General features: G+C 44.4%; 1 protein-coding gene across 2 annotated transcripts in view; it reads right to left on the bottom strand.

The window, feature by feature from the left end:
- The window catches only part of SNTB2 (syntrophin beta 2), a gene marked incomplete at both ends in the record, with an annotated part of 72,105 nt that extends 57,974 nt beyond the window's left edge, over positions 1-14,131 (bottom strand). Inside the window, one exon of one of the 2 annotated variants that reach the window (XM_080936886.1) lies at positions 13,594-14,131. In XM_080936886.1, coding sequence (XP_080793012.1) covers positions 13,594-14,116 — 523 coding nt within the window. The remainder of the gene's footprint in view (positions 1-13,593) is intronic. The other variant, XM_080936887.1, reaches the window with a different exon arrangement.
- Positions 14,132-24,296: the final 10,165 nt, after the last annotated feature.

Below are 24,296 nucleotides of genomic sequence, written 5' to 3'. Positions count from 1 at the left end.
TTAAAAAGAAAGTACTTTTCACCAGTCACGGTATCTTCAATCCCAACACTCAGGAAGTCTAAGTAGGTTCCAGGCCAGGCAGGGTTAAAAGCAAACAGATGTTGGAGAGATAACTCAACTGGTTAAGAACATTTGCTGTTATTGCAGAGGTCCAGGGTTTAGTTACCAGCTTTTATATGATGGCTCGCACTGTTATAACTCTTGACCTCCTTGGGCATCAGGAATGCACACAGTACACACCTGGTGTTCTCCAATATTAAAATAACATGCTGACTTCCATATGTATAAATATATTGCATGTGCTCTGGGGCAAAGAACAATAATACAATATTTAAAAAGGGAGAAGGGCAGTGGAATGGCTCCGGAAGGTAAAGTCACTTGCTGCTAAGCCTGACCGTCCCCATTCAAGACCCAAAAAAGAAGAAACCCTTCTCCATGTTTTGCTCTGACCACACATTTGTACAACTACTCAAAAATAATTAAATGCAATTAAAATTTTTAATTAAAAAAAGTAAGAGTAAACGGGAAAGCTCCTGAGACTCATACTTAATTCAATATAAGGTGATTGGCCACATGCTGTTTTAGGGCCTGCAGATAAAACAGTGACACAGGAGAAATCCACTGGAGAGAGGCAAAAGAAATCACATCGTAAGTTTCCTACACACTAAGTCTATTATTACAGTAAATCTGTCTAGTCTGCTGTTACTTTTCAAATTTATTTTAAAGATAAACTCTCACTGGATAGCCAGTGGCTGGCCTGGAATCCAGAGACCTCTGACTCCGGCTAGTTTCTCAAACCACACTTGTCCACCGTTAGATCTGATGACACTGGTGCATCTTGTCTCTGTCGCCTACAAGTGCTGTAAGACAAGCAACTTAAGGTTTCTGGACTCAGTCTCCTCATAGTTAAAGTACATGGAACTACGAACGGTGCCATGTTGCTTTAATCCTAGCAACTTGGGAATCTAAGGCAGGAAAATCCATGAGAATCAAGAAGTTTGGAACCAGCCTGGACTTAACACGGTGAGAATACATTTCAAAACATTACTCTTACAACAACAACTACTACTACTGATAACATAAACAGGGCTGGGGATGTGGCTCAGTTGGTAGGATGCTTGCCTAGCATGCAGGAAGCCTTGGTTTGATTCCCAGCACACACCAACTAGATATGGAGGCTCATGCCTGTAATCCCAGCGCTTAGGACATAAAAGGAAATTCATGGTGATCTTTGGATATAGGTGACCCTGTCTCAAATAATAATGATGATATAATTAAAGAGGATGGTGTCCATTGCTCTATGGGCTGTTAGAAATTTGTTATAATGCATACCAAGATTAAGATAGTAAGTTTTCAGTAAGTCATTTAACTTCTGCCTATATCATTATTATGTATATTGATTAGCATATATGCAAATGTGCATGATATGGCCCCAAAACTCAGATAATTAGGGTTATTCTGCAAGCATTTTTGCCTTCTGAGCCGTTTCACTGATCCTGTTTTAATTTTTAAATTATTTAATGTTATATACATGAATGTTTTATCTCTGTTTATATACACAGCAGTATCCCTGCATTTTAATTGGGGTGGGACAGGGGGTTAGAGACAGTGTTTCTTTGTGTAGCTCTGACTGCCCCGGAACTAACTCACTCTAGACCAGGCTGGCCTTGAACTCAGGGTTCAATCTGAGTCTGAATCTGCCCCACCCACAAATGTTAGGATTAAAGGTGTGTGCTCCCATGTCTTAATTCTTAAAAATTTACAATATAAAAGACAAATTTTTAAAATTACAACTTAGATATGAAAGCACTCTTTGGTCCCCAGTCTCATTGACTGCACTGTGACTGTGGGTATAAACTCAAGTGGAAGCCCCCATGATTATTATTTCATTAATATTTACCTTGACAGACACATGACCCAGGCCTAGACCACTGTCTCTATCATCTTGGTAACAGTGACATAGGTTTAAGAAGTGGGCAAAGTAGAGCTAATTAGAATCCTTTCCGAAAGCTGGTAAGTAGGAAGTGACTAAACCAGGACGAGGTGAGCGAGGTGAGGGTCTCTCACCCTCAATCCCAGTGCTCAGGAGGCTGAGGCAGAGAACTGAAAGACAACCTGGGCTACCCAGTAGAGATCCTATTTATAAAAAAGTTAGGACTATATATATATTCCAAAACTGTTTGTGTCAGCCAATTATACAAAATTAGACTCACCACAACAGGAACTGTTGTGGCCAACCAAGATAATTTGAGCTTTTGGATTCTACTGAACCGAAACCTGGAGCCACCCTCAGTCTTAGGAGTTACCTGAGGTAACTAACACACAACACTTCAGCTTAAATTAGTATGTGTTCATTTCATGCAGTCAAATAATTCTTACTAAAATAAACTTGTATATTTTATTTTGATAAACAAATATTTCATCTACCTATCTCTGACTTAAAGGCCTAGCTAAGCATGTTTCCCTCCCAGGGTCTCATACACCGAGGCTGGACTGTTATATAGATGAGGATGAGCCTGAACTAATAATCATCTTCCCACCCCAAAGTGCTGGGATGTGTGCCACCACACCTAGAGTGCTGGGGAAAAACTCAGGGCTTTGTCTAGGATAGGCAAGCGCTCTATTAACTGAAATATATCCCTGGCCTGAATGCTACAATTTTGGTTGACTTATCTGGAAAAATAGATGACAATGAATATTTTCGAAGCTGCTACAAATTCCTAGAAAGTGATGTTTAAAGTACCATTAAATAAAGGTTGAGACTTAAGAGTGGTAAGGGCGGTTCAAAATCTCCATTTGTTGTACTGCAGCAATGCATTCTGTTTTCTTTCCGGCTATAAGACTCCTAAATCAATACTAACATGACGGCTTCTAATTTAATCTCTAATATCAATGTAGTGCCATCTATGGTCTACAGCTGCAACCATCCATTCAGCTTCGATAGCACCACCTTCGTTATCCCGGGAGGAACTCTCTCCTTCAGGTTATATGCTTCCAGGTGCAAGTTAAGTTCCTGACCCGTGAATCATATCAAAAACTAGTTGGCTATATGATCAAGGATCGAAGAGTAAGGACGAGTGTTTATTTAAAAGGAATATTACAAAGTAGCAGTTGATATGACTGAAAGTTTATCATGATAAAAGTTTGCATTTTACCAACTAGATAATGGATTTAGCCATCTTTTAGGTTCAAAGCCAATCTGGGGTACTTGGGACCCTGCCTCAACAATAAGAAATTATTTTTTTTTAGCTGGGTCGTGGTGGCACATACCTTTAATCCCTGCACTCAGGAGGCAGAGATAGGTGGGTCTCTGTGAATTCAAGGCTATCCTGGTCTACAGAGTAAATTCCAGGACAACCAGGGCTACACAGAGAAACCCTGTCTAGAAACAAAACCAAACAAAAGACCACACACACACACACACCAAAAAACAAAACAAACAAAAAAACTCAACAATCTCAAATAGGAAGAAAAAAAAAAAGAATATCCAGAATCAGGCCATACACACAAAGGAATATAAAAAGATGCACTTCAGGGAAACACAGTGGTGCACACCTTTAATCCCAGGGAAAGGTAGGTGAATCCCTAGGGTTTGAAGCCAGTCTCGTCACATAGACTTCTAGGCCAGCTAGAACTACACAGTGAGACCGATTCAAAATAATAATAATGATGATAATGACAAAATGAAATAAAAGACACACAACAAATCAATGACAAAAGGAGACAGGTCATTCATAGGGTAGCAGACAGCACTAATTAAGCACATCAGTCATTCCAGCTGAATCCAGATATGGCTTTGATCTTTCTCCACATAGCACTCAAGACAGCCACCATCAATTATCAAACTTAGAGTACCAAAGAACTGAAAAATAATGCTGAAACAATCCGTTGGCTATTTGAAGGGGAAAAAAAGATTTTTTTTTCAGTTTTTCACTCCATTTTATGCCAAAATTAAGTGTACATAAAAAAAAAAGGAAGAAAGCCAGGAATGGCAAGATGGTTCTTGCCACCAACTGATAAACCCAATGATGATCTGCATCGTGGAAGAAGAGAACCAATGTCTAAGGTGTTTGTGAACGCCACAGACATCACCCCCGAATTGCACACATGTGCCTATATACACACAGACAAAACACAGGTCAATCAATAAGTAAATAAATGTAAACCTAAAAACAATTTTAGAGAGCCTCCTTAGCACAATTGGTAGTGTATCAGTCCCATTACAAGACGGGAACAAAGCTGCTGCAAAGGGTGTGCTCTCAAAAAGACAGAAAAGCCTGAAGTCAGGGGAGATGACAGCAAAAGTCTCTGCAAACAAAAACAGAAAAAGATGACAGGGTAGCACATACTTGTACTCCCAGCACTCAGAAGGCAGAGGCAGGAGCATCAGAGATCAAGGTCATCCTGGCTACTCAGTGGGTTTGAGCCAGCCAGGGCTACAGGAGACGCTGTCTCTAAACAAGATAAAACCCACCACCACACAAAAAAGGCAAGCCTGGCCACACAGCAAGTTAGAGGACAGCTTTGAACACACAGTGAGATGCTGTCAATAACAAATTAATGTCCTCATTTCCTTAGTCTAGTAACTTTACCTTTTCTTTTAAAAATTACTTTATACTTCCATATGTACAGGTGTTTTGCCAGTGCCTGTCAGTTCAATATATGCACACCTAGTGCTCTCTAGAGGGCATCAGATCTCCTGGATCTAGATTTACAGGTGGTTGTGCTGTCACTTAGGTGGGAACTGAACCCAGGTCTTCTGAAAGGGCATCCAGAACTCTTAGCTGTTGAGCCATCTCTCTAGCCTCTTTTGCTTTTTTTTCTTCCTGAGACAGGGTCTCACTGGCCTGGATCTCACTAGAAGGATCAGGCCTGAGGTATACTTGCAAGCTATTCTCCTGCTTTGGCCTCTCCTCTGCAGTTTGTGAACCAAAACCTTCCTTCTCAAATGCTATACACTTCCACTGTCTGCCTGCTTTAGAACAAGGCTGATCAGCATGACTGCCGTATCTGACAAGCTATCCCGTCTTCCCAGTAACCATTCCACTCCTGTCCCTGGATAGAAATTTCACAACCAAGTTCATTAAAGTCCCTTGCCACTGCACCCTGTCATCTCTTCCTTTGAAATGATAACTTTTTCTACCTCAGCATTTCCGGGATCAAAGCACCTGCACTGAGTTAATAGGAGCATGCTGCAGTGTCAAGTCTGTGGGACAGTTGGGAAGAGGCTATCTAGGCAAGAGAAGGTCCCTAGTGTGTTCTGCTATGTCCTCTGGCAAGAGTCCTCTCAGCCTCACCCCATGGCTGTCCCCCCTCTAGTTTGGCTTACTCTTTTGCAGCAGCTGTAGTTTCTCCTACCTCAGGTCTTTCCTCTCTCACATCATCCAGAGCATCCACTGCTGCCAACCGAAATTCTGTTCCCATCATGTCACTTCCTGGCTCAGAAACAAACTGCACACCCCTTCCATCTCTGCAACCTCTCCCTCAGACTGCTGTCCTTCCCTTCTGGAAAACAAATACGCCACAACTCTCCCTACTTAATTCACTCTGAAAGCTCCCCTCCCATCTTCCTGTGCCATTCCTTCCCAGAGTCTTCCTCTTCCCTGGCTTTAAAAGCAGATTTTCCACAGGAATCTAGTCTGGCTCTACTTCTTTTTCATTTGCATTACTCTTGATGACTCCATCCACAATTAACACCTCTACCCTGATGTCTCATAAATATTCATTGCTGTTCTGACATTTCTCTTGAGCACAGACTTGCACTTCCAACCAGCTTCTTGCCTTTTCCACCAGGACGTCACTAAGGTAACTCAAAGGCAACATGCCCTGAAATGAAGCTCTCATTCTTACCTCAAATTACTTCTTCCTAGGTCATGTTACGGGGCTTCTCTCCTTTGATACATTCTGTTATTTAAGACAGGATCCCAGAGTCTCAATCTACCTACCTTTGACTCCCAAAGATTGTGTGTGAAGCATGCTCCCTCTTTTTGGTTTCCCAACTGTCCAGTTTCCCAAGCCAGAAATCCATGATTATGCTCCAGTTCTTTCTCTCCCATTTTGAACTTCTTTAGATTGTTTGGTTATGCCCCCCATCCTTACCCCCTCAGGCAGGCAGGGCCTCACTGTGTAGCCGTGACTGTCCTGGAACTCACTCTATGGACCAGGCTGGCCCTGAACTCAGATCTGCCTGCCTTTGCCTCCCAAGTTCTGGATTAAAGGCCTGAGCCACCTTACCCAGTTTACTTATTCAAACAGGGTCTTGCTAAGTGATCAAGGCTGACCCCTTGGCTGACCCCAGATTTCCTTTGCAGCTAGCTGGCCTTCAACTTGTGATCCTCCCTCCTAGATAGCTGGGACTTCACCTGACCAATATCGAGGCTGCAGTTTTACACTATTCTGTCCAGTCTCTATCTTTATGGCACTAGGGAAGCCTCAGAGTCTGAGCTTCTCAACTGTCTGTTTTGCAGACAGTTCTACAGCCCTCCCTCATCTTAAGCATATGTGCAGCTTCCCAGACTTAAGCCTGTCTCACAGCATATCTCCAGTCAGTAACAATTTGAACAGACTCTCAAGAGTGAGTATCTACTAATGCTGTATGCTACAATGCATATATAACAAACAGAAATAGGGCTCAGTGGTTAAGAACACTGGCTCTTCTTCCACTGACTCACCTCGGTTCCCAGCACCCATGTGGTAGCTCACAAGCAACTCCAGTCCCAGGGGAATCTAACACCCTTTTCTGGCCTCTTGTGGGCACCAGGCACACACATGGTGTACAGACATACTACATTCAGGCAGTATCCATCACATTAATAATAAATAAAATATAGAATAGAAATCAAGAAAGAACGAGATAAAGAGGAAGAAAACACGTGAAATCATTCTAGCATCAACAGCTAAGTGACTCAAAGTGCAATATATATTAGGGTGAAGTTCATTATTGATGATAATATGGTCACATATGTATTCCAAATGGTCTCCACAACAATTTCATTTTCCAGACAGACTTCCTGACAGATATAATGACCTCATTGTGTGGCAAACAGTTCATATTAGGAGGGAAATATTGGAGCTGGGTTTGATGGTGCATACTTTTAATCCCAGCACTTGAGAGGCAGAAGGGTCTCTGTGCTGGCCATATTGGTCTACACAGGAGACAGTAGACTACAAAGACCCCATCTCAAAACAGACAAACAAGAGAAAGAGAAGAAAAAGAAAAGCAGATCTATAGGGACAGTAAGATAGCTAGACAGTTAAGAGCACTGGCTACTCTTGCAAAGGACCTGGGTTCAGTTCCCAGCACTCACATAGTGGCTCACAACCATCTGTAACATCAGTTCCAGAGGATCTGACTCCCTCTTCTGGCTTCCATGGGCACTGCACATACATGGTACACAGGCATACATACAGGTAAAGCAGGAATACACAATAAATCAAAATAAAAATCTGAAGCTGGGTGTGGTGGTGCCTAATTTCAATTGCAGCACTATAGAGGCAGAGGCAAGCAAATGAGTAAGGTCACCACAACCAACTCCTGTCCCTTTGAGAAAGTACCCTTTTTCCTGTGGCGCACTACTACCTTGTATGCTTGTGTTATCACTTTAAGACCGAGAACCAAACTCATTTATAAGGACTCATAAAGAGAGACCACCACCAAGCACTGTATACGCAGCTTTGATGACCTGCCCTCTGCCTACTTTTCCATGTTCTCTCCTGGCAAACACTTCCTATTCCTTCCCTGTGTCAAAGATAATCCCAGTCAGGACACTGAAGCAGAAGGATCAAAAATTTATAAAATCTTGTTTCAAAATGACCGCCCTGATCATACTTTGTGAAGGAATACGCATTTGTACACATGTGCACAATACCAACTTTCTTACCATCACCACTGTCTCCTTTAAACACCTACCTGTTTCCAGGGGAGTCTCACCCCTATGAAAGTATTTACAACAGGCTATAACTGTTCCTATTAGCCTAAAGGTAGGGATCACTTCCAATCTGGAATTCCCAGCACCTACCGCGTGTTTGCTATGGGTACCTGTTAAATGCTGAATGACAGAATGAAGGCAATCCAAATTCCTCTGGCTCTTTCAAAGTCTTGCATAAACCCAACTGATTTCCCTCTCTTCCCTTGGGTCTGTACCAGTGAGCTCTCCACTCCACTCCCCACTACATGTCATGCTCATTTGGCTTTTGTTCAAACTACCCTCTCAACCTGGATTGACTTTCATCTACAGAGAAGTGCTCTGCCTTTCAAGACTAGGATCAAATTCCCCTTCCCTCTGGAAGTCACAACTATTCCGTCCCCCAACAGATTACTTCTTTCAGAGATCCCAACATTACACATTTTAGCAGTCACTCTCTGGCTAATGGTCTTCTCTTTCCCCCAATTTATTTTTGTTTTTTAAAGACAGGACCTTGCTTATGTGGCCTAGGCAGGCCTTATAACTTGCATTCATTCCCCTGCCTCAGCTTCCCCATTGCTCATATTAGGCATGTGCCAACACACCTAGCTCTCTCTCAACTGCATTACATCCTTTGATGCCATGAACCATCTTCAGCTTTTTACCCCCACAAACTTCTCAGTATGCTGCAACACAGTAAGAGACAGGAGCTGGGTGTAAGTGGATTATAAAGAAGAGAAGGCACTAGAATAGATTCTGGTCCCTTTGCACCACTGAGCTGTTAGGTAACTGCATTCATCTATCTCACTTAACCTCACAGTGTTGTTCCTCATTTGACAGAGCAGACTTCACAGCTTTGAAAATTCCTGGGCAAGGCCAGAGAGACAGCTCTGCAGGTAACAGTGCTTGCCACCAACCCTGACAACCCTTCATCCCTTGGCCTACATGGTAGAAGGAGAGAACAGATTCCCACAAGGATCCTCTGACAGCCACAGTCATGCTGTATGTATAAATACACTCAAAATACATAGATCTTTTTAAAGGGCCATATAGACAGAAAAATGGAAAACAGGTTAAAACTCAAGGCCCAGTGGTGGTGGCGTGGGCATTTAATCCCGGCAAGGAAGCAGAGGATCTCTCTAAGAGACCAGTTTCGGGACAGCTAGGCTGCACAGAGAAAACCTGTCTCAAAAAAACAAGCACTACCTCATAGATGGGAGCATTATTTTTTGTTTAGTTGGTTGGCTCAATGTGCTGATCAAGCCAAGAACACTGAACTGGTCTGTTAACATCAACTCTGAACTATGGGAAGCTCTCTTAGCTATTCCTCCTCTTCATGAAGAGACACATTTGATGGAAAAGTCTAGTAACCTTCACCCAGACAGTGACATGGCAGGAAAATGGCAGTTGAAGTTATCCATGGAGACCTAAATTATAGTTTGGTTATGGTTCCTAGAAAATGTTCTTAGAAGTCTCATGACTGTTCTATTAAAATTACTTTCCCACATCATGGCAATAATTTAGAGGGCAAATTTAGCATGAAAGAGCATCTGTAAGAAATGTCTTTCGAAGTAGAAGCAGATGAATCAGGAGGAGTTCAAGGTCATCCCTAGCTACATATCAAATTCAAGATCAGGCTGGGTTACATGAGACCCAGACTTAAAACCCAGAATGAAAGAGGGTTGTGGTGTCTGACTACAGAAACAGTTTCTCACAGGTAAGACAAAGAGAAGCTAAGACACAGGCACAAAAATATAGCTTAACTATTTGATTGTTCTTTAAGATTAGCAAAGAAATGTGAAGCTGGGCATGGCATCATATACAGAAGCAGGCAGATCTCTGAATCCAAGGCCAGACTGTTCTACACAGGAAGTTCAAGGCCAGACAGGGCAGGTCATATAGTGATCCTGTCTCCAAAAAAGCAAAGAAAGACAAAATCCCTACAGGTTTTTTTTCCTTAGGATGAAAAGGGTAAAAAAGGGTGTGTATGTGAATGTTTGAGCAGAGACTGTAAGAGCAATGCCTTTACCTCTCCAAGGTAAAAGAAAAAAAAAAACCTTTAGCTCCATTCTCTAACCTCAGGCAACCAGATAGTAAGGCTGCTCCTGACATGTGGGTGGCAAGAACATGCCTGAAATTCCCTGCCCACACCACCAAAAGATTATTATGTTATGTCAAGGCAATGTTTCAGGGAGTCTAACAGAGGGACGATATCACTTACAGTTGTTTAAGGAGTAATGGCCTCCCCCTCCATTCTCCTACCCCTCTCCCCTAATTTTATAACCTAGGCTGTCATCAAACTGCTGTCAATTCTCCTGGCTCCACCCCTCAAGTGCTGGGATAATGGGCTTGTAGCAGCACCCTGAGAGCAGGGTTTCCTCTGGATACTAGAGCTGAGCTTGAAGCAATCCTTCCTCCTGCTTTAGTCTCTGTAGCAGGTTTTTGAGACAGGGTTTCTTCACATAGCCCTGGAATTCGATATGGCCTCAAACTTGGAAAAGCTTTTGCCTATCTCCCAAGTGCTGGGCTTAAAAGTTCATCCCACTACACTTTAAATTCTTAAAAGCCAAGCATGGTACCACAGGCCAGTAACTGTGGCTCTTTGGAAGTAAAGGCAGAACAATCAGGAGTTCAAGGTCAGACTCAAACCAAGGAGAGTGTGGCTACATGAAACTCTGGCTTAAGGAGAAAAATAAAAAAGGTAGCTTGTCCGGAAGACAACAGCTCTCAATTTTAGTCTGTCTGGCTCACTAAATGACTATTTTAGGGGATTTTGTATTTGAACAATTTTATTTTTACTTGGCTTAAAAATGGAACACCACAAACTTACTATACTGACTGACTTTCCCACATCTACACAGACAAAAACGGTCTTACATAAAATTGGAAAATAAAGCCATAGGCCAGGTAAAAAAGCTTCTAATAAATGTTACTTCACTATCATTTGCAAGCCTGTCCCTAAGAGCACACAAGGCCTATGAATGGGGTAATGAACAGTGGGAAGCATTTACCCGATGGTTGCCATTTTACAGCTATGAACACTAGGTCCAAATCACTGGTAAATAAGAAGCTCTTGCTTTGCATTTTAATATGGCATAAAGGGTTGAACTGTATCACTATAACATACCACAAAACTAGATGAAATTCAATATTCTGGCTCTAAGAGTAATACCCAAATACTTACCTAGACCAGTGTCAAGGTACTTATTTAAAGTAATAATTATTTTTACAAACATATGTCATTTTGTTGTGTTTGTACTTCTTTCACTAACACTAATTTCTGGGCACTTGTCTGGTCCTACCTAAAATTGGGAAATAAACAAGACTCATAAAATCAAACATTATAAAATTGAGGCATTGCAAAAAAAAAAAAAAAAAAAAAAGTAATTTAACAATCTGTAATTATGTGTCCAGGTGATTGGGAGGCCACAAAGTATCAGATGCCCTAGACCTGGAGTTCAGGTGTTTGTGGACCACCTGATTTGTATGCTAGGAACTAAACTGGGGCCCTCTAAAAAAGAAGTACAGGGTCTTAACCCACTGAGCCATCCCTCTAACCCCTTATTTGTTTGTTTTTTGAGACAAGGTTTCTCTGACCAGGCTGTCCTGGAACTCTGTAAACCTGGCTGAACTCAAACCCAGAGATCCACCCACCTCTGCCTACCCGTGCTGGGATTAAAGGCATTCACCAACACTGCTGGGCACCGTGTTATTTCTTTATAAAACGGATTGCTTCCAAGTACCACAGATTTACAAAGAAGTGAAAAGTGGGGCTGGAGAGGTAGCTCAGCAGGTTAGATGGCTCAACAGTACACTGGCTACTCTTATGGAGGACTTAGGTTTGATTCCCATAACCCACCTCTAGGCTCACAATCACCTGTAACTCTAACCCCAATGGATTTGACACTCTTTTGTGGCCTCCAAGAGCACCAGGTATGCATGTGGGACATAGCTATACTCAAGGCAGAACACTCATATGCATAAAACAATTTTTAAAATGTAAGAGAAAACTGAATTGAATATGGAGGTATATGCCTGTTGATCCCGAAATCATGAGGCTGAATCAGTAAAATGACCACCTGGAGGCCAGCCTGGCCTGAATGTGAACATGCTCACAGGAACACACACATATATATACACATACAAGCTGAACACGGTGGAACATGCCTTTAATCTTAACACTCAGCATATCAATCTCTGAATTCCAGGCCAACAAAAACAGAAAGATGAAAATTATTTTACTAAGTTATAATTCTGCCCTTAGTCTGAGTTTTCTCCCCAACTTCGACCCTTCTCTTCAGTTCTCCTACCAGCGATCTCTCCTGACTCACCTCTACACACTTCCATCACCACTTCCTGGAAAGCCCTCCTGGACTAAGCCCATTTCCAGCAAATACTTTCTGGATTTTTTTTTTTTTTTTTTTTTTTTTTTTTTTGACAAGCCCTAGCCGTCCTGGGACTCACATTATGTAGACCAGGCTCTTCTTAAACTGAAAGATCTGCCTGCCTCTGCCTCTTGAGTACAGGCTGTGAATCACCCCAAATGCTACCGTCAAATTCGTCTTAAATTTATAATCCCTTAGCATCTTGTAGTTTGTACTAGAGCCAAGTACCTAATGTTACACCTCCCTAGAAGTTGTTTTGCATTTCCTATCATTTCCCCACGCAGAGATACAACAGGGACAGCACCTTTCACATTTTCTATTAAACAGCTAGCAGCAATAAATGCTCCTGGAATGACTTGACTCAACAGCGGAAATGAAGCTGGTCTTGCAATTGTTTCTAACACTAGCAACTGGCTTCCCGTTTACAATACGCCATCACCTTCAACATGCATGAGTCTTTGGAGATGAGATTTAATTCTGCCTGAGTTATATCAGTTCACATGAAACGAAGCACACAGATCACATCTTCATTTACGGTAAAGAAGGCTATTCACACACATCTTATCGTGTGATGGTACCGTTTCAGGATTCTTATAAATTGCCTACTGGTCTTGCGGCAGCACGCCTGCAAGTGGTAAGAAGCTGGCACCAGGCTCTTGCAAAAGGGGCGAAACTCTAGTTGGCAGTAAAATGCTCAAACACGTGAGCCTCCACTGTTAAACAAGGCTCATTAACCACACAAACTTGCTGTATCAGCTCTCTGCCTTCCACGAAGTGCTGTGATCTCCTCTGGTTATTGTTGAGAGCCAATGATGGGTTAAATTCCCATAAATTAACCAGCGCTTTGGTGGTTTGCCCAAGCAAACTGCTGGCATCGGTGTGGATGGATTTAATAGACCGTCCCGCCCCGGGGAGCCCGGGGTGACTAAAGAAAGCGCCCAACCAACCCTTCCCAGCAGGGAAAAAGGAGACTACACAACTCGAGCCGATCACTCTCCTAGTAGTTGGTGCTTAGTGCCAGCTTATCGTGCAAGAGGGGTGAGCTTCGCACGCGGCTGCTGCTCCCCCCTAAATCTCAGCTGAGTCTCGCTGAGGGGCGGCAAAGTAACACTTCGGTGGCTGCCCAACTTTCTCCTCTTTGGACGCCTCAGTTTTTCCACATTCTGGAGCCCCAGAAGAAGAGGTCTGGTGGCTGAGGCGGAGGGAACCGGCTTGTCCCGCACAGGCATCAGGGTGGGCAGAAACAAAGTGCGCGCTGGCGAGCCCAGGCCGCCACCCGCTGCCTCCCGCTCGGCCCCGCTCACCCTCCAGCAGCACCTCCTTGCCCGCGCGCTTCAGCGCCTGCACGGCCTGGTCGTGGGTGGCCTGGCGCAGGTCGGTGCCGTTCACCGACAGGATGGCGTCGCCCAGCCGCAGCGCCCGGCTCTGGTCGGCCGCCAGTCCTGGGAAGATCTTGGAGATGAGGATCGGCATCCGGTTCTCTCGGCCGCCCTTGATGCTGATGCCCAGGCCGCCCGCCTCCTGCTTCACCACTCGCACTCGGCGCACGGGCGGCGAGGCGCTCGCTTCCCCAGCGGGACCGCGGGGCGGCGCGGGAGGGCTGGGCGGCCCCAGGCCGCGGTTCGGGCTCCCGGGCAGCGAGTCGCCGCCACCGCCGCCGTTCGGTAGACCATTGAAGGCGACCGCGGGCGGCTCGGGCTCGCCCGCCGCGGCGTCGCCCGTCAGGCTCAGGCTCTCGCCACTGAGTTCGGCCACCACCCGCACCCAGCGCTCCCTTAGAAGCAGCTCCACCAGCCCCGCTTTGGTGGCCCGAGTCCACACCGCCATGGCCAGCCCTGCTCCCGCAGCCGCCGTCGCTGCAGCTCCCCCGATTCCAGTCAGGCAGCCTCGGCGCTTCCCCCTTCCCGCCCGAGGGGGGCGGACCCCTCCCCTCCCCCCGGCGATTCATTATTCATGAGGGCCACGCCCACTTTCCGGAGGGGCGGGGGGAGGCCGGCGAGGCCGCTTCCGGGAGGCTTGGTTGTCCTGGTTCGCCGAAAGCTCTTGGTAGGTGGGCAGCACCTAGTGCCGCAAGGCTCCTTCGCAGTCCTTCGCTTTGGTTCCCCGTGACCTCCTCGAACTCCTGACCTCTTCTTCGAGAGCTGCCCGGGCACGGAGAGCAAAGTCGGCGTGGAGAGGCACTTTGCGATCCTGCAGGGCCGGGTGGCGCGTTCATTCTTGCATTGATTGGTTCTTTGCAAAAAGCCCTGAGCGCTCAGAGGTGTGCTGGGGCTCCTTTTAAGGCCCTAGAGACAAGCTGAATAAAATGCACCACAGCTGAGGGAGCTTGTGGTCTAATGGGAAAGAAAAACAGAGGCAGCCAGCTAGGTGTGATTCTCTGTGGTTAGAAAGACTGTGCAGACGACGTCCCTAGGACCGGATAAAAAAGAACGTTTGGTTAGTCTTGGTGGGAGCAGCACAAGCAGAGGACACAACATAAGTGACATGGGTTCAAAGGCATGGATCCAAGGCTTTGTCACTGCTCTTTAAAATCACCTGTCTGCTTGCCTGTAATTAGAGGGAACCATGCCTTCCTTGTTAAGCACTGGGAAGCCACAGTGCACAAGGTCAAAAATATTTGCAGCATGCTGGTGTTTTAGAGTTCCCCACAGACCAATGGGTATATAGATAACGAAGATTGTACGAGATTAGCCACAAGATTATGAGGCTAAATTCCACAATCTGCCATCTGCAGCTCCAGGAAAGTTGCCTGGTATGACGGTCTGGATCCAAATCCGAAGACCCGAGGACTAGGTAGAAATCTGAAGATATCAGTTGACTGGAGGCCTGGGTGGGGGATGGGAGTGGAAAGCTACTGCGTAAAAGCTGGCCCAGTCCATGGAAAACCAGGAGCACTGAAGTGTGGCAGGAGAGAGATGTCCCAGTTTTCACAGAGTGAGTATACCGAGTCTTACCGGTCCCTGGCAGTCCTCCTCCCCTGATTGGATGATGCCGGTTCCCACCAGTGAGGACCAATCTTTTTTCCTCAGGTCACCATGGAAATCATTTCTTCCAGAAGCAGATACATCCAGAAAGATTTTACACCAGTCTATCCAGGCGTCTTTTAGCCTGGTCAAGTGAACACAAGACAATTAACCATCTGTGATGGTTACTTAGGAAGTTGCCAGAATTCCAATGTGAACAAAACATAGGGTTAGTGGAATTGGGTAGTGTGTGTGAAAAGTTTCATATAACCAAATCTGGAAGGGTTCAGTTTTGATTTTGCAAGTTTGCCGGTCTTAGTGTGGATTCCATCACTTTTTTTGGAGCATATGTGGATGAACATTCTAGAAACTGTATAAAGATTTGTTTGCTAAAGAGTCTGTGATATTGCTAATAACAATACTATATGTGAGGACCATAGCCCCACCCCCCAAAAAAAAGCCTTTTAGATATGTAAAAACTAGCTTAGTCAGGATCCTCATACCTAAGGCTGCACCTGAGACTCAATGACATCACTTAAGATAACCAAACAGTCCAAGAACTGATGCCCACTGGACAAGCAGACATGCTCTGCTCTTCTCATCTGGAGAGAGGCTACTTTGACCTGCCCTGCAGCTGGAGAGTCTCCCCCAGGATCCTGACCCTCATTTCAGAGACTTCGGCTAGACAATGGACCTGACCCTTCAGCTAAGCTATGTAGCACTGCTGAGCAGCCTTGAGGAGACAGGCTTAGAGATTTAGAGTGAACGTTGTGTGAGGACCCTCAGCTTGATAAAATAGAATGAGAATGTTTGTTATACTAACTACATGTATCTATCTGTCTACCTTCTTGCCCATGACACTATAATCCACTGATTCTTCCAGCTCCCTGGGATAGAGGAACAAATAGGAAAGACTAACTTAAAGACTCTGACCTCTAACATCCACCTCCCCGCCCCCCAAAGGCAAAGTTTGCTCTCCAGCTTCATAGTTTAGTGCTGCTTACTAACCACTTCACATTTCAAAACAAAGAACAAACCAGGGTCCTGACCAGGAATTGTGGCTTAGACGGGAAATCTTGGTCCTCAGGTTACTAGAGATGTTAAGATAGGAGAATTACCATAAGAGACAGGGAACCCACGAAGGGAGTGTGCACCAATTCCTGTAAAAGAGGAAGTTCAAAGGATCACTCAGGAAACACAAGGCCAAGAGCCTCCTCTGTAGCCAGGTACTGCTCCCTTAGCGTGCATTCAAGTGCAGACAGAAACTTCCAAAGAGCCGTTTTAACAGGTTAAGCATTCCGAACCCGAGTGAATAAAGAATGCAAGCTGAGAAAAGTATCTTCTTATCAGAAGAAAAAGATCATTACAACAGATCTTTGCAGAGTGGGGTACTTTTTTTTTCCCCCAAGCTGCAAAAAGCTCAGCCCCCTAGCCTTCTAATCAGCTGCAGTAAAGCTGGCCTGTTGTTCCAGCAGGTCCCAGTGTGCCCAAGTGCACCTGTAGTCACAGGCATTTCTGGCTTGACTCCAGCTGAGCCAGAGCCCCCAGAGGCCTGAGTTATGTGAAATTTCTGCTTGTTAGGGAGAATTTGGCAGCTGATTTCTCAGAGTCTGAGCACTAGTTTTAACTAATTTTAACACTTCTGCATATGTGATCATCAGGGGGTTGGGCAATCGAGGACACCTTTATAAGTGCTGGGAATTCTTTCCCATTGTATGAAGGACTTTTGTCTATAGAGCTGGAGGAAGTCACAAATTTAATGGTGAGGACACTTATGTAAGACAGCAAGTTATATAACAAAATATTTAAACTATTTAAACCCACAGGGAAGGTAATAGAGTATTTCTTGGGAGTATGTCTTGAAAATTTTTACATTGAAGCAGTGTCTTTGACCTAGACATCACTACATATAGACCTGGTTGGCAGTGAAACCTCAGCCTATTTGCTACTATTGGTGTGTGTGTGTGTGTGTGTGTGTGTGTGTGTGTGTGTGTGTGTGTGTGAGTGTTCATGCACAGATACACAGAAGCCATAACACATATACAGAGGGAGAGAACAAATCTAAAGACTCAGTCCCTCTTTCCACTGTGTTTTGGGACAGGCTTCTTAGCTGCTACACCCACCAGGCTAGCTGGCCCATGAGCCTCCAGGGTTCCTGTTTCCTCCTCCCATCTTGCTGGAAGAGCAAGGTTAGTTTTGTTCAGCTTCTTCATTTTGGGTATAGAGATCTGAACTCAGGTTCTCATAGTTATGTAGCTAGAGCTTTAGATTCCAGACCATCTCCCCAACCCTTAGTCCCCTTTTCCCTGACAATGTAATCCAGGCTGGCTCCAAATGTGCTGTGTAGCCAAGAATGACCTTACATTGATCTTCCTGCTTCCAATGTAAAAAGTCCATCTCCATTGCTGCATTTCCACATTCTGTCTCTGCTTTAAGCTCAGACACGCACCCAGCCAGGATCAGTGAAGCCTCACACACCCACACCCAAGCTCTTCAGAATACCTCAGGAACCTTAAACTCCTCACCCAGCAAGACCGTGACTTCCAGCTTTCTGTGACTCCCTAGTTCTTTGGGACTTTTCCTTTGAATTATGTAAATCTATGCCTAGGCTAGAATGCCCAACTAAGTTATATATTCCAGGAGGGTGAGGACCACCTATCAATTATTTTTGCTCCCCACTGCTTGAAAACTACTGCCTTGCAGAGAGGAAACACATTAAGCTTGTGACTAATTGGCAGTGGCACGTCCAGTGCCAGCGTCTTCTCAGATAGTCCTTATGAGGGCTACTGGTTCTTCGTAGGGCAAAAATTACCATCTAGGAAATCTCAAGTAGTCAGGGAAATCTACTTACTGTGGATAGTGAAATCTGAAACAGGATACACATCTGTTTCCATGGGTTCCCAAGGGCAGAGAGACAAGCTTAGAGAATTCTAGCAAGCATATTATTTTACCTACCTCTAAAAGAGGGACCGGCTGAAATAATTTCTGTCACCGGTCACTAGCTCTTCTCTGCTATCATCTGCTATCTCACTATTCCTCAGAACACGTAGAGCTCATTACTACTTCAAAAGGAGGGCGTGTCAGTAACCCCTTGTGAGGAGTTCATTTTGTGATTTCATCTGAAAATTCCAAGTCAGGCCTGATTCTTCACACTTGAAAATGTAATGGCTGTGTGGGGACTTGCTTTGCTATCATTGTAAAGCACATAATTAAGAACTCAAGGTTTAAATGACTGTTTGGACCAGTGTAGTGACATATGTAGTGATGTATTTCTCTAATCCTATACAGCACTCAAGAAGCAAAGATGGGCAGATCTCTGAGTTCAAGGCCAGCTTATTTTGTGAGTGGCCAGGGCTACTTGGTGAAACTCAGTCTCCAAAAAAAAAAAAAAAAAAAAAAAAAATCAAAACTCAATGTGGCCGGTTTATGTGAATGGGAAGCACCTTGGCTGGTGCATGTCTTTGATTCCAGCACTTAGGATACAAAAGTATGTGGATCTCTGCAAGTTCGAAACCAGCTTAGTTTACAGAGCGAGTTCCAGAACAGCTAGGGGTACAAAAAGAGAATCCCTGTCTCAAAAGGAAGCAAACAAACAAAAAACACCAGCTGTTGTTATTATTACTGGTTGGCCTTTAGCAGTTGGCAAAAAATAAAATCTGGCGGTTGAAACTCTCCAGTTAAGAGTCCCCACTTCTGGGGACTGGAAAAATGGCTCAGTGGTTAAAGAGCACTGACTGCTCTTCCAGAGGTCCTGAGTTCAAATCCCAGCAACCACATGGTGGCTCACACCATCTGTAATGAGATCTTGTGCCCTTTTCTGGTGTGTCTGAAGACAGCTACAGTGTGCTTACTTAATTAATAAATAAAAATTATTTAAAAAGAAAAAAAAAGGAGTCTTCACTTCTTTAGGAATGAGTCTGCCACAACCTCATTTGATTGTAGGCATAAAGGACAAATGGCTAAATTCATTTTGGTGACAAGCAGATCTGGTATAAAGCTACACTTCAGTTGGAAGGAAACACAAGCTGCCAAGAGCCCTCAAAGAAAAGAATATGTGGATCTGGGGTTGCTTCCAAGGCTCGATTGTTGTGTAACTTCATCGGGAAGGAGGGCCCCAGGCTAAACCTCAGCTTTTTAGCAAGCCTGAAGGTCACTTCCCTGATTCCAGAGGAACAAAAGCAAAGGCGGCACAAAAGTAACCGAGAGGCTGGGGGAGAAACCTGCCTGTAAAATTACCAGCCCCACATCCACCACAGTAATTCTCCCTTAGAAGACAGAGAGGCCAGTTGTCCCTTTTAAGGTAGTTTTACTTTGCCATTTGCTAGAAATAGTCTACAATGTATTTCTTCTCCAATGCAAACTAAGGAAAGATGTGCTTAAGCTGATGTGGGCACATTTTTTAAAAACTTCATCCCACCAAGATAAATCACTACCCATCTGAAACCCACAAGAACGGATTAGCTATCTCCTGTATTAGGACTACGAAATCCCACATCTGCTAACCACATTCCTAATGGGAAGCAGCTGGGGACAGTTTTGCAACTGTGTGACTTTCTTTATAGGAAAATATTAGCAAGGGCACGCTCAGCAGTTTAGTTTCCTTGAACCCACTTAGTTATGGAAAATCACCAGTGCTTTTTATTGACAATTATGGAAATTACATAATTTTCTATGAAATTCAAATAAGATCTGAAAATAAATGTCCACTCTCCTCTTATGGGCTCTAACAGTTTTTAGTGCCCAACAACTTTGCACCCTGGAGGGTCACCGAGTTTCCGCACTTCTCCAAAGAATCACTGAACCAACAGGGATGCTTTATTTTACTTCCTAAGCTATCTTGCTGGCTAGTTTTTTTTATTGTTAAAATAAACAAACACAGGCCCCAAAACAAAAAAAAAACCAGGATAGTAACACAAGCCTTTAATCTTAGCACCTGGGAGGCAGGTGAATCTCAGCAACTCTGAGGTCAGCCTGGTCTACATAGTGAGCTCCTGACTCAAAACAACATTAGCAATGACAACAAAAATCCAACAGAACAAAACAAGAACCCCAGAATCTAACTATAGACTTGTAGCAGCTCCTGGCTTTGAACTTGCTTCTGTTTTCTGAATGCTAGGATCACATGTGCGAGCCATGCCTGGAATTTTTGATTTTATAATTTCAAATTTTTCTGTATTTATTTTGGGGGGGCATGTGCATACCACAGCATGAGTGTGGAAGGCAGAGGACACCCCCTGAGAGTTGGTTCTCTCCCTCCACCCTGTATGTCCTAGGGATTGGCTACATCATCACACTTAACAACCAGCACCTTTACCCAGTGAAGAACCACCCCTTGCCATCTTGCCAGCCTTTTTTGTTTTTCCTTAGAGATTTGTCTTATGTATGTGAGTACACTGTTGCTGTCTTCAGACAAACCAGAGAGGGCATCAGATCCCATTACAGATGGTTGTGAGCCACCATGTGGTTGCTGGGAATTGAATTCAGGACCTCTGGAAGAGCAGTCAGGGCTCTTAACCACGGGGCCATCTCTCCAGCTCCTTGCCAGACCTTTAAAACAGGCTCTTAATAGTACTGACTGGTCTTGAACTTGCTGCAGCTGAGGATGACCTAAAATTTGTCTTCACTCCTAGTATTAGGATTATAAGTACAGGAATGTGCCATAATACTCGTGGTGCCTACGGTGTTTCTGTTAGTGTTGTTGGGGATGTTAGTTGGTAATACTAAGTGCACTCCTCCAGAGTTCATGTATTAGAAGACCGGCTCCCCACTAGTGGTGCTATTAGGAAGCAATGGGATTATGCTATTCCAGTGGCAAGTTCTTCAATGCGCTGTGATGTAGTAGGTCACAGGGCCATACCTTTCTCAGACATACTTCCCTTTCTCCCTCTTGTCTGATTCTTGGTCATTATGAGGTGAGCGTCTTTGTTCACACGCTTGTTCTTGCTAGCATGATGTTCTGCCTCACCACCATCCCACAGCAATGGAGCCAGTTGACTGAGGAAAGAAACCATGGGCCGCAATGAGTGTTTTCTCCTTTTTCCCCCCAAGGTATTTGTCAAGGCAAATAGAATGGCATTGTGGAAAATCAGATTAGGACAGGATCATGGGGTTAGAGAGGGTGAAGAGCATTGGCTGCTCTTCTAAAAGCCCCAGGTTCAGTACTCAGCACCCACCCACGTGGCCTCTCAGAGTCACCTGTAACTCTGGAATCCAACTAGTTCTTTCTGCCTCTGTAGACACTTGCAGAAATGTGGTGCAGACATGCATGCAGGCAAAGGACTCATATACATAAAAGAAATCTAAAATGCATTAGATTTTAAGGTGTGTGCCCCCAGGGCTCCTGTGGAGTACAGGCTAACCTAGACCTACCTCACTATGTAGACCAGGCTGTCTCAAACTCCCAAATGTATTTTAAGTATTAAAACAAAAACAAACAAACAAACAAAGAAAACAAGAACAAAATAAACAGGGAGCAGTGGTGGCACACACTTTTCATCCCAGCACTCAGGAGGTAGAAACAAAACAACATGCAAAAAAATCTATAACAGGGACATGGATCTCTTTGGGGATGATCTGCATGATGTATTAAAAAAAAAAAATCCCAGCACTTAGATGGCAGAAACAATCATATCTCTAGGAATTTGAGGCCAACCTGATCTTAGAGTAAGTTCCAAGATAGCCTTGTGCCCTCAAAACAGAATAAAATTCCATTTGAAGTTTGATTTGGGAGGGGGCGTTGCCAGGGCTTTCTGCATATCAAACAGGTATTCAGTGCCACACACCCAGCCCTTGAACAAAAAATGGTTTTTGTTTTGTTTTGTAGACAGGGTCTATATGACCAGGCAGAAGACTCAGTATGTAGTAGAAGCTGGCCTTCCTCTCCTGATGTTCCTGTTTCTGCCTTTCAGGTACACCAGCATGCCCACCTGAACAGTTTTGATGCTAAAAAATAAGCTTCCTAAAACCTTTTCTAACTTTCAGTATTCCAAGGTTTTACTTAGGCTAATTTTGTTATTTCCATGGCAAAGAGATCAGATTACCTGCCAGCATATGGGAGAAATGAGTGTGTTGAGCCATTTGAGTAGTGCTGGCAAAAAAAGACCACATTGAGGCCAGTCTCTGGTCAGAACTTCTCTGTAGAACTCAAGGAAAAGAAGCAAGCTGGAATCAATGCCAAAGGGGGAACGGCTCCAGCAGCTATGCTACACAAACACTCATAATGTGGGAAATATGCACTGAAATGTTATTTAACGCTCATTTATCTTCCCTTCCCCCGCTTTCTGACTTGTCCCAATCCGTTTGGGCTTCTTTTGTTTGTATCCACTTTTCTACTTTCAAGGCCTAAAGCCCTTCCTTCACATACCATTTATGGAAGTCCAACTCACTGGCTGGAAACCTTGCAAAGGAATGCTGGCCACTTTGAGAACTATTACTCCACTCCGAGTGTCTCAATCAGAAACACATCCTTCACAATCTGAGGTTTCCAGTCATAGGCAAGTAGCCTGGAGGTGTCATTCTGTGGCACAACAGGCGGTTTGGGGTTCCATCCCCAGCACAAGTCAAGCAAGTTGGGTTATGAACTAGCCCCCCAGTTAACAAGGACTCCTTGAGTTTACAGCTCCACAGCCAGTGAGAACCAAGTGAAGTCAGCCTGTGGCATCCCAGACTTGACTCTGTTCATATTCAATGCAGACCAGTAACTTGAACTTTGAGATGTTGTTTCACTGTATAGCCCTGGCTGTCCTAGAACTTGCTATGCACACCAGGCTGGCCTCAGAAATCAGATCTACCTCTGCCTCCCAAGTGCTAAAATTAAAGGTGTGCATCACCTTTGAACCTTGGCTCACACAATTTTTTGGGTGGGCACTGCCTCACTACATGGTCCTGGCTGGCCTGGAACTTCTATGTTGTTTTGTGACATAGGCGCTCACACCGCAGCCAGGGTTAACACTTCCAAGTGCTGGGATTCATAGGTGTGTCCCATCACATACGGACTCAAAAACATGGTTTCTAGGGAGTCCAGGATGAGTTGCTAAAGGACAACAACCCAGTCTAACATAGACTAGACAAAGTTCCCCCAACCATCCCCCCCTTAGTCCTGTTGCCTTTAAGCCTAAGTAAGCAGAGCAGAAATCAGCTACTATTGTAAACCTCACTATCTATCACATGAGACATACTGTCGACTGTAAATGCTCTTTAACCCCTGGTAAATTGCTTTCAATTCTCACTTTTTCTTTCCAGACCAGACAGTGGGATTCATTGCAGCTCAATGTTTTCCCAGCACTGCAACAGGAAACAACCACTGAAACTGTTAGGAAATCCATCTGCGTGGTTTAGGTTAACTACTGTTCTTCACCTTCTAATGCTAGACTCCCTGCCTCTCAGTCCTCACCTGCATTGTTACTCTTCTGGCAAAATCCCTGCCCAATGTTTTCTTACCTTCAGCAGCTGGAACATGACAGGGAAACAGAACGGTAAGGTTTGACAGTGCTACTGAGGACTGCACTCCGCCTTGTACAAGAGGGACATGTTGTCTACCTTATATCCCTGGCCTCTTTGACGACTGCCAAAGGCATCTAACTTTTGGATGGAGCACTTCCTTAGGATGCTGCAGTGAAACTCTTCCTTGAACTATAAGTGGATTATGGCTGTTAGTAGCACCCTCCAAGGTGACACTGGAAGGTCCCTTGGATAGGCTCAAAAAAAGCAGTGTGAGCTTCTAGCTGGTTGAGAGCATTACTGCATCTACAGATACTTTGAAGTTAGTTCACCTTCCCGTGTGAGAGTGTAGTACACGGAAGGCCAGAGGACAACTTTCCGGAGGTGGTTCTCTCTTCCTAAGGTGGACTTAGGAAGCTGGAGGGTCCAGTGTGTGTACCCAGAGCCACTCTGAGGGCTTTAGCGTGACCTTCATCCCACTGCACTCAAAGAAAGAAATCTGTGCCCATTCTTTTGAAAAATAATTTAAAATGTCTAGTCCTAAAGAATAATTTGTTTTATTATCATGATTTGGGAAACAAACAGACAAACAAACAAAAGGACAG

The sequence above is a fragment of the Micromys minutus genome (assembly GCF_963924665.1).
Source record: "Micromys minutus genome assembly, chromosome: 24".
Classification (NCBI taxonomy): Eukaryota; Metazoa; Chordata; class Mammalia; order Rodentia; family Muridae; genus Micromys; species Micromys minutus.
This window is presented reverse-complemented; position numbering and strand designations above follow the sequence as displayed.